Genomic DNA, 19,714 nt, shown 5'->3' with positions numbered 1-19,714 from the left:
CCCCTGACATTATTTTTGTGGCTACAGTTCAACCTAGTAACAGATTATTTCTATTTTCATTAATTGATGACAGGAAAAATACATTTTTAAATCAAATCATATGCCATCCAAGCTTGCATTATATTTCCATAAACAACACAACTTAGCCTGAAGAGCAGCAGTGGGCTTTAAAGATAGTTTTCACCATGTTTGATCAGATGTGAAATTATGATGCAAATGTGAGTAAAACCATAAAGACTAATGGATAGTAACCCTTCTTAAATATGATGCATACAAACGAGAGCAATACTAGCACAGGATAGAAAAGCCATATGGAGATTGTGTCGGGTATCCAAAAAAAACAACCTTTTTTTTTTTTTTTGCAACACATTTCCATTCTGATCGTACATGCACGTCTCCCTCACAGAATACTTTCAAAGTCAAAATAAACATTCATAGATTAATTTCTCAGTCCATAAATTGCCACAGCGAGAAGGCCCGCATCTGGCCATAACTTATACCGTCACATCTGCTCGCATTTATAAAAGTGTATGAAGGTTTGCTTTTATTTCTCGGAATCTGACAGGCGCGCCTGGATTTGATGCTCACGGCCCCAAAACACCTTCGTCAGAGTCAGACCACATTTTCTGTTGGGGCGGGGGGAAGGACTTTGATGTGAGTCAGGTTTTCTTCACTCGTCTCCCTTTTGTTATTTAAGAATTTGGAGCAAAAAATAGGATGCCTGTTAGCATGCAAGGAAAAAGCGAGAGATAAAAACATTAATGATCGGTTCCTTGCAGGAAAGTTTAGTCACCAAAATGACATCTGAGCACACTTTGGTAATCTGGCGACTCATGGCATGCAATAAATGATGCGGGTGGGCTGTGCTTTGTGAGCCAGGATGGAGAATCAACTCCAGACGCCTGTCACCACTTCCATCAAGATAGATGGTGTCGTTAAGACCGTCTCCATCATGCAATAGTTGAGCTACAATCACCTTGTGTGTATTAAAGCTGAAATTGATGCATTTATTTTGCTCTCCCGTGCTTATTAATAAAACATAATAGTCTAAATTCATTAACAATGAATACTAAGGATATTACGGTAAGCTGTATTAATTATGAATTGTGGTAAAACTCCTGACGGTTAGTATTTCCATTTTTAATTAAAGTTATTGTAAAACCGTGATTGATAACTGTACTTTGATAAACTCAGGAACCAGTGATACTGCTCATTTACTGGAGAAGCAAGCTAGCATGCTAATGGCTGGCGAGCTAATTTATTTTTTTCTTTTTCTTTTATTGAACGATTGTACACACAAACAACATACAGTATATTCACAATGTACACACAAATCAAGGCACTTTCAACACATCTCAACATTTTCAAACATCCACCAGGTTAAGCAATTATCATCTTAAACAAACAAAACATGCTGAGGAAAGAAAAGTAAGAGACAGTACAAATAGATGATTTAAAAAAAGTAATAATAATAATCAATAAAAAACAAATAACATAAAATACAAAATTCAAAAATAGGGCTAATGTAGATACTTTAAAACATTTTCCAAGATTTAATTAATAACTTGAAATCTTTAAGGCAATGTGAAAATGTAGGATTTACTTTCTGAAATCGACATTTTGGTATAAAAAATGTATCTTGCAACATAATATTGACAAGCATTTCTATGTAACCATCATTTATAGTTATGCCAAATTTGATATATTCCATTGGAAATGGTGACATCTCCATACCCTTTTCTCTCAGCCAATGTCTGATCTTCTCCCAAAACAAATGTACAGTGTCACATTCCACTAACAAATGATCCACATCCTCTACAGCTCCACAGATATGACAGCCGCCAAAAAAAATCATTTGTAGGTTATATTCCATGAATAATTTGAAATTGTATTTCTTGAATTTTAGGAAAAATTGGGTATGTAATATATTTTGTCCTTATTTTCCTTATTTCCTTATTTCTACTTTTAGGATATATTGTCTATGATTGTGGCTGGAAAATATTATTTTACTAAAACTACCCTCAGGCTGGCTAGCGAACTGAAATGCGAACATGAACACAATATATATTTATGTATTTTCCCATTAAGAAACAACATACTCCAATCTAACCTTGTATAAACACACTATTCAATTGTGTACATTAAAGATTTGAGTGTGTTTATAAGTACTTTTAAAGCACTTTCACCAATACCGGTACAATGAGAACTACAGTGCATCCAGAAAGTATTTACAGCATTTCACTTTTTCCACATTTTGTTACGTCACAGCCTTATTCCAAAATACAATAAATCCATCTTTCCTCAAAATTCTTAAGACAATACCCTAGAATGACAATGTGAAAAGTTAAACTTTTTATTTTTGGTGTATTAAAACTAAAAAAATGTAAACTCACATGTACATACTGTAAGTATTCACAGCCTTTGCTCAATACTTTATTGATGCACCTTTGGCAGCAATTACAGCCTGAAGTCTTTTTAAATACAATGCCACAAGCTTGGCGCCATGGCCATAACTACCATTGAGAACACCGAGATAATGTCCTCAGCATTTTTTTAAGTGACAAAAAAAAGATAATATGACTGATGGCGAATATACTTTGTGTGCGCTGTACATAACCATGCGGTAGATCATCCTCTCTTAATATACGATCTTTGGTCATGCACAGCCGGGCTACAACGCCAACAATGTAACGCAATGAAGTCCACTTTTACTTATACATCATCCGATCTAAATTGTGCTGTAAACGTAATGTTAACATTAAATGATACTGACGCAACTAATGTTGGTTTCACCTTAATGGAATTGATGTGAAACACTGTGGGTAAAATGACGTTGTCATGTCAGTCAGGTTCTGTTCACAGAGATCAAGCCCGCCCCAAAAGCTGAACACGCGCTGTGTGTAGGGCAATCCCGTTTTGTGTGAAGAAGCACATTAAAATGTAAATTATTGAGTGAGAACACGGCCTTTATATAGAATTTCACCCCAACCGTATTCTTGGCCAAGTCATGATCCGTCACTAATAAGAATATGATGACAGAATTTCCCTAACACTTCCGATGACTCAGTGGTGCAATGCTTTAGTACTTGCTTTGTGTAACGGGGGCCAGCCAGAGTGATTGCGCCAGATGTATGTTGGTAAACTTCACCCCCTGACAGCTCCAAATAGTGTACTAGCCGCTGGGTTCGCAGCTCTGCCTTTAGCCTAGTAGCTAGCACACGTTCCTCTCAATTGGACGGTTGCGGTTTCACGCCCCGCGCCGAGTGCTTCAAATCGCTGTCATGGTGTACATTTTGGAAATGTTTTCAAATTAATTTTTATTGAAGTTAAAATTGTTTGATATGATAAACTTCAGCATATTAATAAAAAGGTGGACTGTTTTTTGCTGTTTTTGCTGCAGCTGTTACATATACTGTAATATTGTACAAACCCCGTTTCCATATGAGTTGGGAAATTGTGTTAGATGTAAATATAAATGGAATACAATGATTTGCAAATTATTTTCAAACCATATTCAGTTGAATATGCTACAAAGACAACATATTTGATGTTCAAACTGATAAAAAATTTTTTTTTGCAAATAATCATTAACTTTAGAATTTGATGTCAGCAACACGTGACAAAGGAGTTGGGAAAGGTGGCAATAAATACTGATAAAGTTGAGGAATGCTCATCAAACACTTATTTGAAACATCCCACAGGTGTGCAGGCTAATGGGGAACAGGTGGGTGCCATGATTGGGTATAAAAACAGCTTCCCAAAAAATGCTCAGTCTTTCACAAGAATGGATGGGGCGATGTACACCCCTTTGTCCACAACTGCGTGAGCAAATAGTCAAACAGTTTAAGAACAACGTTTCTCAAAGTGCAATTGCAAGTAATTTAGGGATTTCAACATCTACGGTCCATAATATCATCAACAGCTTCAGAGAATCTGGAGAAATCACTCCACGTAAGCGGCATGGCCGGAAACCAACATTGAATGACCGTGACCTTCGATCTCTCAGACGGCATTGTATCAAAAACCGACATCAATCTCTAAAGGATATCACCACATGGGCTCAGGAACACTTCAGAAAACCACTGTCACTAAATACAGTTTGTCGCTACATCTGTAAGTGCAAGTTAAAGCTCTACTATGCAAAGCGAAAGCCATTTATTAACAACATCCCGAGATCATCTAAGATGGACTGATGCAAAGTGGAAAAGGGTTCTGTGGTCTGACGAGTCCACATTTCAAATTGTTTTTGGAAATATTCGACATTGTGTCATCCGGACCAAAGGGGAAGCGAACCATCCAGACTGTTATCGACGCAAAGTTCAAAAGCTAGCATCTGTAATGGTATGGGGGTGCATTAGTGCCCAAGTCATGGGTAACTTACACATCTGTGAAGGCACCATTAATGCTGAAAGGTACATACAGGTTTTGGAACAACATATGCTGCCATTTAAGCGCCGTCTTTTTCATGGACGCCCCTGCTTATTTCAGCAAGACAATGCCAAGCCACATTCAACACGTGTTACAACAGCGTGGCTTCGTAAAAAAAGAGTGCGGGTACTTTCCTGGCCCGCCTGCAGTCCAGACCTGTCTCCCATTGAAAATGTGTGGCGCATTATGAAGCGTAAAATACGACAGCGGAGACCCCGGACTGTTGAACGACTGAAGCTCTACATAAAACAAGAATGGGAAAGAATTCCACTTTCAAAGCTTCAACAATTAGTTTCCTCAGTTCCCAATTGTTTATTGAGTGTTGTTAAAAGAAAAGGTGATGTAACACAGTGGTGAACATGCCCTTTCCCAACTACTTTGGCACGTGTTGCAGCCATGAAATTCTAAGTTAATTATTATTTGCAAAAAAAAAAAAAAGTTTATTAGTTTGAACATCAAATATCTTGTCTTTGTAGTACATTCAATTGAATATGGGTTGAAAAGGATTTGCAAATCATTGTATTCCGTTTATATTTACATCTAACACAATTTTCCAACTCATATGGAAACGGGGTTTGTATACAAATATAATATAATATATCCGTATATATTATATTATATACTGTATATATAGTATAATATGTAAATATTACATATATATTATATTTTATATTGCTACTATGGTACATTTTTAATCTACTTTATACCTGCATTATCCTTTCCATCCTTACCCTTTCCATCCTTTGTAACTGAGCTACTGTGTGGAACAATTTCCATTCTGGATTCATAAAGTTTGTCTAAGTCTAAGTCTGTTACAAAATCATGCTGATTGTCAAAGATGTTAGATAATATAACACGTGATAGTTCTGCCTCAATGAAAGCTTTTATCATTCTGGAAATTCATTGTGTTGCTCAAGGTAATCTTATTTATATGGTACTGGCATACTGCTATGAGGTGGCGACTTGTCCAGGGTGTACCCCGCCTTCCGCCCGAATGCATCTAGGATAGGCTCCAGCCCCCCGTAACCCAGAGAGGGACAATCGCTACAAAATTAGAAAATGGGTAGATGGATGGATGGTACATGGATACACAAGATTTCAGCCACCAGTTTTTGACCTCGATATTTGTCGAATCCTAGTTACAGCCGTGCTTGGCACACCAATCTTTGCCCATTCCTCGTTCCTGCACTTCTGGAGAGCCATCATGTTGGTTGGGGAGTTTTGATTTTCATCCAGGCTGTCACTGTGCATTGCTGCATTCATCTTAGTCTAGTCAGGGAGGTGACCAAGAACCGTACGGTCACCCTGTCAGAGCTACAACATTCCTCTGTGAAGAGAGGGGAACCTTCCAGAAGGACAACCATCTCTGCAGGAATCCATCAGTCAGGCTTGTATAGAAAAAATGGCCAGACGGAAGCCATTTCTTCTTAAAAAGTTTGCCAGCATGCTGTAAAACTCTCAAACCATGAGAAACAACATGATCTGCTCTGATGAGACAAAGATTGAGGTTTTTGGTAGGGTTGGGCGATTATATGATACAAAGATTCAACTCTTTGTTAGGGTTGGGTGATTATATGATTGTGATCGTGATTAATTTCCTCGATCAAAACATGGCGTATATGTCTGTTAGAAGTCACCGCAGTAGTAAACAGTAGGGAAGCAACCATGCTTGGTATAATTCTGCACAGAACATCCACCTTTATTGACCGTGATCCTGTGTGTGTCTGTGAATGTTTGTGTGTTTTTGTACGTTTGCGTGTGTAAGTGTCTGCAGGTGTGCGCGTCCTCCTGTTCCAGCGTCGCGAAAGTGAGGCTCGTCACGACGTAATGAATGTTCAATCAGCGCGTTGTGCCTCTTCCTCCTTACACAGCTGGAAGTGCAGCCCAGAATAACAAAATAAAGAAATATGACTAACACTAGCATAGAAGTTGAAGCACAACATTGAGAAGGAGCAGTGACTTTAGTGACACACTTTACTTTTACTATCTGCTGCAGCTCACCAGTCATCCTGCCCCGAATGTGTACTTGCAGGCACTTAGAATGTCTATGTGACTGTATTGGTTCCGACTGGGAGAATCAACATTTTGTGATTTCATCAGAAATGTCATTTTTATATCTAAATATTTCTAAATCAGACTTTTTGTTTTTGTGTCTACAAAAATTCCACTCCTTTGATATAACATGTACTAAAAAACACTCTGGAGACAAGACAATTTGTGTTCTTTTTGTTAGTTGGTGGATTAAAAACAAACATTTTGTTCCTAAAATAATCATTAAACTTGTTTTATGTGTTGGTATATATTATTTTACAGTACCTCAAATTCAAACTGCACTTTAATGTATTTTCATTCAATATACGATACAGAATTTGGGTTTTAAAAACTCCACAATCTGGATCACCGCTTGTTGTTTACCAAAACACTGGTGAGAAGCACTGATGTATACAAGTAATTAAAGAATACAAATAATTTACCATTTGAAAGTGTTGTTTAGTGAATGTTAAGTTGAAATAAAAATCTTATAGTATTCAGTACACCACTGATATTTTGTTTACTGCAGAGTGTTTGTGATGACAAGCAAAAAAACAAAATAACTTTCAGAGGCAAAAAAGTTATCTTTACCACCACAAAATGTACCAAAAAAGAAGCAAAACCATGGCCCTTAAACCAGGTACGGACCGTGAAAACAATTAAACAACCTATTGATTGACATTTCTTTTTGCCTCTTCTGGGCCACAAACAAAGCGACATGTCTGGGTTTCACTCAGGCTGCAGCCTTAGATTATTTTAGGAATCAAGTAATCTATTGATTTGTTTGTTCGATTAATTGAGTAATCAGATAAAACACACTTTATAACCTCAATGCCTATTTTAGGAACATTTAAAAAAAATTCTGTGAGCAAAACATTCTGTAAAAAGCAAAAACAATTGTACAGAGTTGATACTTTAATCGCTGAAGTTTTGTCCAACTTTAGAGGCATTTTTTTGTAATATATTAGTAAATCTTGATTTCAGTGTTGTCCCATAATCCAGTGTTTAACCATCAGGCTCATTGTTGGACCGCGAGCACACCATAGAGGGCCAAAAATGTGTTTCTCATCTGTGGTCCGTATGATACGCAGCGGTACTCAGTTGAAATACACTTTTCCTCCACTTGTGGCAGTAATGACAATATTAAACACACAATACAATATGACTAAAGTAGTGAGGTTAAAGTTAAAGTACCACTGATAGTCACACACACACTAGCTGTGTTATTTGCACTTAATTTTTTCTTTCATTTAAGAAACATATATATATATATATATATATATATATATATATATATATATATATATATATATATATATATATACATACATACATACATATATATTATTTATTATTAGTTTAGTTATACTGTATTTATTTGAGCAGTGCATAATTGTATGTATTTAAAAAAAAAAAAGTTTTAATAGTTTTTATGAGTTCTTTCTTTCGCGGTATACTATATTTGATTAGTATTTTTTTGTAATCAGCCTGGCCTAAGCTTTGATAATATTTGTGATTAAAACATGCTTTCATATTATTTGACAAGGTTTATTCTGTTAAACTGTAGGTAGGTTAGATATAAGACTAACATTACTAATTCAGTGTTAATACTTGAGTAGGAAAAGTTGGGCCCTCGGGTCAGAAATGTTAAGAACCCCTGCCGTAATCCATATAGAATGTTTTTGGAATCTCTTCCCTCTTCCCTCAGATCTACCAGCCCAACTTCCTCCATTGGGCAACATGTCACAATTATAATCGGGCGACTGGCACTTATCGATAGCAACAAGTGGCTGTGCAAAAAAATGTGACCAAGTCAAGTAGATGATTTGTTGACTGTGTTGTTTAGTACATTGTTGTTGGATGAAGTAATACAAGTTTTTTTCCTTGCACGTATAAAAAACACCAGCAATCATACCGACACAAGCCCACCTTGTATCATAGACAAGCAGCGGCGATAGCCTGAGAAAGGGGAGCGCTGTGCCAGGGTGTGTGAACGTGAACGTGGAAGATTAAGAGAAGAGGAGAGTGATGCTGTGTTCAGAGCGATAGGCCCAATGAGAAAGTGTGTGTGTGTGGGTACATAAGAGGGGTGCAGGTGGCACCGAGCTGGCGTAGGCCCGGGCCCACTGTCCCCTGGCAGTGCCAGCCTCCATCTGTCATCAGCAGGAACATCTGCAGCCCAAGGTGCCCTTGTCACCCAGTGTTAGAGTAACGAGTTTGGCGTTTCCATTAGCCCGTCGCCATCGCCTGGCGACTCGGCGTCGGCCAAGACCGTGGCATTTTTTTGGGCGTGAGCTTGCTCGTGTGTGTCTAGATATGAGGCCGACTATGAGCGAGTAAGCTGGAGATTTGTTTGTTGGTTTGTGCGCCTGCTTATGTGTGTGTGTGTGTGTGTTTGTGCCAAAACAACATGGCAGCGCGGCACGTTGACCCAGCTGGGATGAACCGGCATGTCGAGTCATGTCCCCTCCTGATGAGAGCCTGTGCCCAGTGCGCTCACGCCACTGCCAGACCTCCAATCTCTGGTCCACCCCTCTCTCTCCTCCTTCCCATCCTCACATCTCCCTGTGCCCCCATCTGTCCACCCCTCTCCTTCTCTGCCCTCTCTTGTCCCTAACTCACCTCTCTGCGATACTTCCCCCGTGCTCCTCACACTCTCCTCCGCATCTGAGCCATTCTCACTTTTTTAAATCTTTCTAGTCCCAGAAAACAGATGGTACTTCTTTCCTGCTTCTTTTCATCCTTGTCTCTCTACAACCCCCAAACCTGCATCTTCTCCCCCTCTCTTGTCCTGTGTTTCTTCCCATCATCTCACTTTCTGTATTAAAAATATTTTTTTTTAATTCTTTGATCATTTCATTTCATTTGAAAGAAGAACACATTTAGGATTCTTATGACAAACACATATATTTCCAAAGCAGTGTAAATACAAGAAATATACAGGTGACTCTTATAATAATTGGCAAAGATGTGCTGGTCGGTTGGCCCCCGATCAGTATTTTTCAAGAAAAAAAATTGCCTTTCATTACCGATCACAAACGTCGATCCACTCTGGCTGACTCTGTATTTGTTTTTAGTCCCCCTGCTGACAAGATGTCTTCATACACAGTGTGGAGCTGCTCCCCTAATCTATTAACAATCACCTCCGTTATGGCAAATAAACTGCATTTCTTAGTATCTTAAGTCTCATGATCAAGTAGCATTATCACTGGAGGACAAGGCCAAACAAGTTACACAATGACATCAAGCTAGGGGCAGACATGTTAATAGCTACGCTAACGGCCAAGCTGAGTTGAGTTGAGTTGAGTTTGAGTTTATTTGGAACATGTAAGCATACAACATGATACATCACAATTTCCAGTTTCTCTTTTCAACGTGTTCGAAAAGGAGTAGGAAGAAGCAGAGCTTATTAATCCTACCCCTTTTCTTTTACATAACAGTTGCTAAAACTTTTGTTCACTTCCTGTTCTCAATTTATTCACAATATACTCTATAAGTAATCACAATAAAAATATATAAATAAATAATAATTGGTGAAGTAAGTTATATTTCATATGATGAGATGAGTAAGATTATTTTGAGTATGAATGAATGGACGGATGAAATAAATTCAGAATGTTTATCATGGTTCTTCTTCTTTGTACTTTGTAAACACTTTAAGTTTGAAGAGTTTCTTGAAGTGGATTAAATGAGTGAATTTTTTAAATTGCTTTGCTTAATCCATTCCATTATTGAATTCCACATACAGATATACTGAAGGTCTTAAGTGTTGTACGTGCTTACAAAAGGTTTTGAATTACATTTTTTTCTAAGATTATATTTCTCCTCTTTTTTTTGAGAAGAATAGTTGTATATTCTTGGGTAGCAGGTTTGCTTTGTGTATAATTTTAGCTGTTTGCAAATTGACTATGTCGTGAAACAACAGCTTGAAACAACACCAAGGTGTAAGTACTTAGTAATCTTTAAGAAGTGTAGATAAGTGCGTTGGAGCAGAAAGTTAGCAGTTCATAACAGTAAATCAATTAGTTATTAGGTTGATAAAAGTCTAGTCGCAGTCAGTACATAACACTTAAGAGGAAGAAGGTTGGTGGTGTCGATACCAATGATAGTATCTCTTTATGATTGATACTAGCGCGATTAGGTCAGTATTTTTATTTTCTAAAAATTATATTTTGTGCACAGGAGTTAGTGCATGTGCCTCACAATACGAAGGTCCTGAATAGTCCTGGGTTCAATCCCGGGCTCGGGATCTTTCTGTGTGGAGTTTGCATTTTCTCCCCGTGACTGCGTGGGTTCCAGAGGGTACTCCGGCTTCCTCCCACCGCCAAAAACATGCACCTGGGGATAGGTTGATTGGCAACACTAAATTGGCCCTAGTGAATGTGAGTGTGAATGTTGTCTGTCTATCTGTGTTGGCCCTGTGATGAGGTGGCGACTTGTCCAGGGTGTACCCCGCCTTCCGCATCGAATGCAGCTGAGATAGGCTCCAGCACCCCCTGCGACCCCGAACAGGACAAGTGGTAGAAAATGGATGGGTGGATGGATGTTTTTGTTGATGTTTACAAACTAAAGGAATAATTCCCTGGACACAGGCGGACTGTGAGGGAAAAAACCTTTTGTTTAGTTATTGTGTGCTATTGACTTTGTTTTGCTCAAATTGTATGTAAAAAAGAGAATAAGGCACTAATTTCAATATTGTGTTGATATAGTTTAACTGTCAATATCACTCTCCATAAATAAATACAAAGAATTAGATTTAATACATGTGATCGGTAGCAGGATGGGAATCGAAAATGGGTTCTTGTTCAGAACCGGTTCCCATTGTATCAATTCCTTAGAATCGCTTGCCATTTTGTCTAGCGGTTCCTTTAACGGTTCTTCCGGGTGGTGTCGACATCATTACACAACGTGCGTAGTGGCATAAACAACATGGCGTTGCTCGCGCGGAAAAAGCGCACCGAAGTTTGCTGACATTTTACTAAAAAAGATTGCAACAGCGCTACTTTTAATAATTCCAAGGTTGCTATTTCATCAAGAGGAGGACATACGAGCAATATGCTGAAACATTTGATCATACAGCATGCAGTTACTATAAATGTGTTTTGTGTACAAGTCTATTCATGTCAGCAGTTTAACTTCAAATGGGAAACTAATATGTGATATTAACACATTACATGCAAAGTGACATATGTCACGCCTCTATTTAATATCATACTTTTTTAAACGCCATATTTTCTGAGACGTTCAAGGTTTTCATCAAAAGAAGGTTGGAAATGTCTCATGTTGCATGTTATGAGCTTATGTCATTATATTAGTTTCACCTTGTAAATCTAAACAAACCTTTGCAAAATATATTTTCTAGGTAGATGACAAATATTCCTAAATGTTTTAAAAATGTTACGAAATGTTACATTCTTGTGTAATTTTATTTTGTAAAATTTTCTTAAATACTTTTTTTTTTTTTTTTTTTTTTCAAAAAGTTTTTTTTAATGCTGTATGCCTCTGAAAGGAGAACTGCACTTTTTTTTTTGGAATTTTGCCTATCATTCACAATCATTAGGAGGGACAAGTAGACACGTGTTTTTAATTTTAATTTTAAAGATGATTAAAAATGCTTGGAAGATGCAGCTAATGGGAGTTAGGAGTTACCGTTGTAGCCTTCAAAGCCTTCTAAAACAGTGTGTGGGGGGGGGGGCGATTGTTTTTATTTATTTATTTATTTTTTTCTTCATAAAGAAATACAATCATGTGTGCTTACGGACTGTATCCTTGCAGACTGTATTGATCTATATTGATATATAATGTATATATTGTGTTTTTTATGTTGATTTAATTTTTTAAAAAAAAAATATATATATAGATATATATATATATTTTTTAAATTTCTTGCGCGGCCTGGTACCAATCGGTCCGCGGACCGGTACCAGGACGCGGCCCGGTGGTTGGGGACCTCTGCTCTAAACAACTTCAAAACCCTCCATCAACGTTTTATATACACACTGCAAGTAAATACCTGTATATATAATGTAGTAACAGACACATTCCTAACACTATGTACAATATTTACCGTATTTTGGTCATTTTAATCATTGCCTGAACTAATTCTTTGGCGCATTGATTTCTGTATAAATAGCAGCGCACGTCTGACTTCTGGCAACAACCCCTTCCGGATACAAACACGCGAGTATGTTCTAATCATGGCAGATTCGGTAAGAAGACAACTATTTTTGGACAAATGTGGATTTTCCAGCCTTATCTTGTGGATGAATTTGAGGGACGTCGTGGCTCGGTTGGTAAAGTGGCCCTACCAGCAACATGAGGGTTCCTGGTTCAATCCCTTGGGCAAGGCACTTCAACCCTTGCTCCTGATGGGTCGTGGTTAGGGCCTTGCATGGCAGCTCCCGCCGGTGTGTGAATGTGATTGTGAATGTGGCAAAAGTGTCAAAGCGCTCTGAGTACCTTGAAGCCAATCTATTTCGACATTAATGGCGTGCTTACCCATAATTAACCAGAAAAAACGTCCCTGGCCAGCTGGACCAAACAGACAACTGTACATCGAGTGAGTCACACTTTATATATATATATATATATATATATATATATATATATATATATATATATATATATATATATATATATATATATATATATATATATATATCGATTACGCATATTTATTTGGCTCGCTGTGTACACACAAAACATGAAATGTGGGCTAATACTTTACAGATACTGTTATATGATTGTTCATGTTTTTCAGTCAATACAGATTGGTGTCTTAGCGCAGTGTGTTGTGCATTACGGTCTCAAACGCGTTTCACACTGACGTAGAAACTAGCTTATCCCTTGCCGTAGTTAGCTTTTACGGTTAATACCGTAGCACGCTGATGTGTTAGTATGCTAAAAGAAGAGTTCCTCAGTATTTTCGCTACAGTTTGGTTATTATACAGGTTACGGAACGCAAATGAAGTATTGTCGGCGGTTTTTGAATGCGAGAGATTTAGAGGTAGAATGATTGCTCCAATTAGCTGCATTGCTAGCCACCTAGAATGAAGCAATTTTTACATATTAGCATGCAATAAAAACAAAACCCTTTTGTCTTTTTGTCTCTCGTAATGATTGTGAACGATAGGCAAAATTCCAAAAAAAGTGCAGTTCCCCTTTAAGACCTCCCTGTTGGCTCTGTAAGGTCATGTTAGCTGTAAACTAAACATAATGGATGTTAATTCATCTTTTTATTATCTTTTTTCCAAAATAACAACCGATAAAGAACCGAATCGTTAAGCAGAATCAAAAGTGGAATCAGAACCGGAAACATTTTATCAATTCCCATCCCTATTGGTTGATTATCAGCCAACCTCACTCGTGGATAATCGGTATCAGAATCGGTATCACCCTGATTGTAATGTCCCTAAAAATATTTTGTTTAAAAACTCTTTCTTGTTCAATTACAATATTGGGACAATTAACAAAATACAGTATTTCTTATAAAATATATATTTTTGAATATATTGATTTGGTTATTTGAGAATTGCTGTATGTTATGAACTATTGTTTCCATGCTGGTGTATTTAGAAGAAATAACGTCACATTGGGCTGTGTCTGGACGTATTCCTCAGTTGATGTCATATTGGCTGTGTTTTCAAACTAGTTGAGACTGAATCAACGACGTCTCTGCTGGTTGCAGCCAATTTGTGCCCTCCATTTTGGCTTAATTGCTTCAATACATGATCATAAAAACAAAGCCAAATTTGTCAAATCTCTTAATGTAAAAGCAGAATATTTATGATTTTTGCAAAAGAAAAAGATTAGTTGACTGATGACTACTTAAAAACACATTTATTTTAGACAAAAATATTAAGAATTGTCTCAGCTGCGATAGGCTAGCTCCAGCCCCCCGCAACCCTGAGAGGGACAAGCGGTAGGAAATGGATAAATGAATGGATGCATCTGACGTACTTTGAAAAGTGGACTAAACTCATCAACAGCGGCCCTGCTGGTTGTCTCAATTACTTCAAGATGTGATGAATCAACAATCACCCCCCGGCCCCCACCCTCCACAATGTACACAATTCCTATAGTTATTTTTTCCCCTTTTATTATTAAATTGCAGTATATATCAGAAAGATGCAATATGTTGCAAAGGGTATGATTTAGGGATATGATATGATATAAACATTTCATAACACGGTTATTGTGAGTAAAATGATCACGGTTATCATTATTTTTTGCAGAACTGGTAAATGTGCTCAAAAGTACACACTGACATCCTTTTAAACAACTAAAATAAATATACCCACTGTTAGAAAGCCAACTATTTAGCATGTTTTGTGTTTTTTGTGCTTCACTAATAAGAGTGTTCTGGCGGGCGTTGTGATGTCCTACCTTGTTTAGCGGTCCTTAAATCGATTGTAAAAACGCCTAAGTTTCATAATCCTCTACGTATACATCAATCACTCTTTTCTCAGAGAGCACAGCTTGTCGGTTGAGTTGTGCAAAATTGAATATTTTAGTTGCTCAGACAGTAATGTGTTTTTACAAGTTTAGATTGGGGTATGACAATTCTTTTTGAGGAAAGACATCAATGACTCTTGTTTTCATCTTAGCATTTAAGCTAGCAGGCTGCTATAAATCAAGTTTTTTCCATTATTTTTTCATTTAAAACGTAATACTAACTGTCGAGAGTTTTAACTCAGTTATCATTAATACTGTTTATTGTTACATCCCGAGTATGAATGGTTTTACTTATTTTCCTTCCCAATAAAAAATAGTGTTCATGAGAGCCAGCGTTTGTTTTTGTTCTATTTTAGTAACAAATCACAGATAAAAAACAATCCTTGTTATGGACGTCCATTGTAGACAGTAGGCAGGCAGACTTAATGTCCTTTAGTTTTGTCACGTTGTCACACACTTCCTGCTTCACAATAATAGCGCTATGCGTCACATCCTGTCTAACTACAGTGTCATAATAAAACATTTCTTAAAGGCCTACTGAAACCCACTACTACCGACCACGCAGTCTGATAGTTTATATATCAATGATGAAATCTTAACATTATAACACATGCCAATACGGCCGGGTTAACTTATAAAGTGACATTTTAAATTTGCCGCTAAACTTCCGGTTCGAAACGCCTCTGAGGATGACGTATGCGCGTGACGTAGCCCGACGAACACGGGTATGCCTTCCACATTGAAGCCGATACGAAAACGCTCTGTTTTCATTTCATAATTCCACAGTATTCTGGACATCTGTGTTCGTGAATCTGTTTCAATCATGTTCATTGCATTATGGAGAAGGAAGCCAAGCAAGCAAAGAAGAAAGTTGTCGGTGCGAAATGGACGTATTTTTCGAACGTAGTCAGCCACAACAGTACACAGCCGGCGCTTCTTTGTTTACATTCCCGAAAGATGCAGTCAAGATGGAAGAACTCGGATAACAGAGACTCTAACCAGGAGGACTTTTGATTTGGATACACAGACGCCTGTAGAGAACTGGGACAACACAGACTCTTACCAGGATTACTTTGATTTGGATGACAAAGACGCAGACGTGCTACTGTGAGTATGCAGCTTTGGCTTTTTTTTGCGTATGTACGTAACTTTTTTAAAATATATAAGCTTTATGAACCTTGGGTTAGGTGAACGGTCTTTTGGGCTGAGTGATTGTGTGTGTTGATCATGTGTTTGAATTGTATTGGCGTGTTCTATGGAGCTAGGAGCTAGCAGAGGAGCTAGGAGCTAGCATAACACGTACCGTACCGTAAGTGCGCGTCACGTACGTAACTTTTTAAAAATATATAAGCTTTATGAACCTTGGGTTAGGTGAACGGTCTTTTGGGCTGAGTGATTGTGTGTGTTGATCGGGTGTTTGAATTGTATTGGCGTGTTCTATGGAGCTAGGAGCTAGCAGAGGAGCTAGGAGCTAGCATAACAAACACGCAGGTGTTATTATGCAGGATTAATTTGTGGCATATTAAATATAAGCCTGGTTGTGTTGTGGCTAATAGAGTATATATATGTCTTGTGTTTATTTACTGTTGTAGTCATTCCCAGCTGAATATCAGGTACCGTGAGTATGCAGCCTTGGCTGCTAAACATTCGATAACTTGACCGTATGTGCGCGTCACGTACGTAACTTTTTAAAAATATATAAGCTTTATGAACCTTGGGTTAGGTAAACGGTCTTTTGGGCTGAGTGATTGTGTGTGTTGATCAGGTGTTTGAATTGTATTGGCGTGTTCTATGGAGCTAGGAGCTAGCAGAGGAGCTAGGAGCTAGCATAACAAACACGCAGGTGTTTTTATGCAGGATTAATTTGTGGCATATTAAATATAAGCCTGGTTGTGTTGTGGCTAATAGAGTATATATATGTCTTGTGTTTATTTACTGTTGTAGTCATTCCCAGCTGAATATCAGGTCACCCCCGGCTCTCACAGCATCTTCCCTATCTGAATAGCTTCAACTCCCCACTAGTCCTTCACTTGCACTTTACTCATCCACAAATCTTTCATCCTCGCTCAAATTAATGGGGAAATTGTCGCTTTCTCGGTCCGAATCTCTCTCACTTCATGCGGCCATCATTGTAAACAATAGGGAACTTTGCGTATATGTTCAACTGACTACGTCACGCTACTTCCGGTAGGTGCAAGCCTTTTTTTTATCAGATACCAAAAGTTGCAATCTTTATCGTCGTTGTTCTATACTAAATCCTTTCAGCAAAAATATGGCAATATCGCGAAATGATCAAGTATGACACATAGAATAGATCTGCTATCCCCGTTTAAATAAAAAAAATTCATTTCAGTAGGCCTTTAAATTACTGTCATGCATTTATTGTCAAATATGTTTTGTAATGTAATCTGTCATATTTCTACCTAAATAAATGCTAGTACATCAGTTGAGGAATGTAGAGGGAGACATTTTGTGGCAGATTAAAATAAAGTGTGTATTCTTTTATAACATTTTGTGGTTGATCGTTCTCAATTAAAGAATGTTTAGCAGGCTGAATATTACACTTTATTAATGAATAGAGAAGGTTAAGACATTGCCATGCAGCAAAAACACAATGTACAGAATATCAGAAGCATTTATTCAGGTAAAAATTTCATTATTTTACATTAACAAACATCTTTGACAATCAAACCATGATTGTAACAATCCACATTTCTGTTATTAATGCGTGAAACTCGTATAAAAACATGATGTAGCTCCTTCTCTGAATGCAAGTGCTCCTACAGCAGGAATCATACTTACACTAATACATGTATTTTGTAAGGCGCCTTTCAAGGCACTCAAGGTCACCGTACATCTCATAAAAACATAAAAGCAGCATGAAAGAAAAACAGAGAGATACGTTTTTGAGTTTTTGATTGATTGATTGAAACTTTTATTAGTAGATTGCACAGTTCAGTACATATTCCGTACAATTGACCACTAAATGGTAACAAATAAGTTTTTCAACTTGTTTAAGTCGGGGTCCACGTAAATCAATTCATGGTAGTTAAGGTAAGTTTTAAAAGTGATTGTGGAGTCAATGGTCTGGATGTCGGGGGTAGAGAGTTCCAGAGGCGAGGTGCAGAGTGGCTAAAGGCTCTTAACCCTATGGTAGACAGGCGGGCTGAGGGTACGGTCAGGTTGATGGAGGGGGAAGACCTGAGGGATCGGGTAAGAATATTGACCCGGTTGGGGACATCTATGCGCTGCTGACCCGTCTCCGCTCGGGATGGTCTCCTGCTGGCCCCACTATAGAGTGGAGTCTCACTATTATGCTATTGGACTGGACTTTCACAATATTATGCTAGACCCACTCGACGTCCATTGCACCGGTCTCCCCTAGAGGGGGAGGGGGGGTCACCCACATCTGCGGTCCTCTCCAAGGTTTCTCATTGTCATCCCACTAGGTTGAGTTTTTCCTTGCCCTGATGTGGCATCTGAACCAAGGATGTCGTTGTGGCTTGTGCAGTCCTTTGAGACACTTGTGATTTAGGGCTATATAAATAAACATTGATTGATTGATTGATTAATTGATTGATGTGTCGACAGGTATGGCAAGGCGAGGTTATGGATAGCTTCGAATGAATGAAGTGTAATGGAATACAAATTCTGCATTCCTACAAAATCCAAAATTTGGCAAGTCACCAACACACTGCAGGTATTTTTTGTTTCATTTCATTAAAGCAAACTAATTGTCATGTCATGGCGTTAACAACTTCAAAAATATCTGTCAGGGGTACACTTATTATATCTATCTGTGATTATCGTGATTCATTTCTGAGTTAACTATGAACAAAATGCGAGTAATGGCGAATAAATATTCTAATTCGTTGACAACCCCACTAATAATCCAACTATACACGATGTACAGCTTTTTACATGAGCTGCTTTTTCTTCCTACCTAATGCACTCGACAGGGCTCCACTCTCAGCAACACGACTGCTGTTTGTGTTTGCAAACACATGGTGGCTCTAACGAGCAGCAATCTGTCTGCACATTAATGAAGCAAGGCTTGGCTGCAATTGTGTCAATTACCGGCAGAATACTAATCAGAGCAGCATGTCCGAATGAGACAAGATTGATGATTCTTTTTCATTTTTGCTGTCGCTGCTTTACCAGTCGGTTTGGAGCGTGTGGACATTCAGGGGGGAAAAATTTAGACGAGAGTTTTTGACATTTTATTAGCAATACTAGTGGAGCCTTTTCACACTTTTGAGTCCAGTCTCCTTTTAAACAAGAGGGTTTTTATGGTTTTTCACTCTTGGCACATCCGTCTTGTGTCCCCATCAACACTTTAAAAAGTGTGTTGTTGACAGCTAGCGAGTGAGATGAAGAAAAGGGAACTGCTAATCAATAAGATTTCTCCAACCTCTCCTTTTTATGCACTACCTCTCTACCCCCTCGTCCCCCTCAAGAGGCCCGTGGCATTCAAGACGAGCCAAGACGAGCTTGGCATTGTCGAGCACGCCTTAAAAAGAAACACCTGCGAGGTGGAAGACTTTAAAATAAAAAAAAAATAAAAAAAAGAAGAGAGAGAGCGAGAGAGAGAAAAAATCCTGCTTTTCGCAGCTCTTAAAAATGTTGGCAAATGTTCCATGGCTTTTTCTGGGAACAAAACAGTAAAAAGAAAGCATGCAAGTGAAGACAAAAGGGGGATGCTTTTCCATAGAGACGGAGGTGTCATTACACTTGAGACGCTTGCCAGATTTATACTTTATCTTATCCCGTACTGCCCCCACCCCCACATTCCGCCATCTAT

General features: G+C 38.2%; 1 protein-coding gene across 4 annotated transcripts in view; it reads left to right on the top strand.

Moving 5' to 3' along the window:
* Positions 1-19,714, top strand: part of nfixa (nuclear factor I/Xa) — a 384,964-nt gene that overhangs the window by 12,954 nt on the left and 352,296 nt on the right. For 3 of the 4 annotated variants that reach the window (XM_062026895.1, XM_062026891.1, XM_062026892.1), the window contains exon 2: positions 18,505-18,613. The exons of the other annotated variant lie outside the window; for it this stretch is intronic. In XM_062026895.1, the coding sequence (XP_061882879.1) occupies positions 18,551-18,613 (63 nt within the window). In that variant the 5' untranslated portion in view covers positions 18,505-18,550. The remainder of the gene's footprint in view (positions 1-18,504; positions 18,614-19,714) is intronic. 4 annotated transcript variants of the gene reach the window in all.

This window comes from Entelurus aequoreus, linkage group LG18 (genome assembly GCF_033978785.1).
Source record: "Entelurus aequoreus isolate RoL-2023_Sb linkage group LG18, RoL_Eaeq_v1.1, whole genome shotgun sequence".
In the NCBI taxonomy this organism is placed as follows: Eukaryota; Metazoa; Chordata; class Actinopteri; order Syngnathiformes; family Syngnathidae; genus Entelurus; species Entelurus aequoreus.
This window is presented reverse-complemented; position numbering and strand designations above follow the sequence as displayed.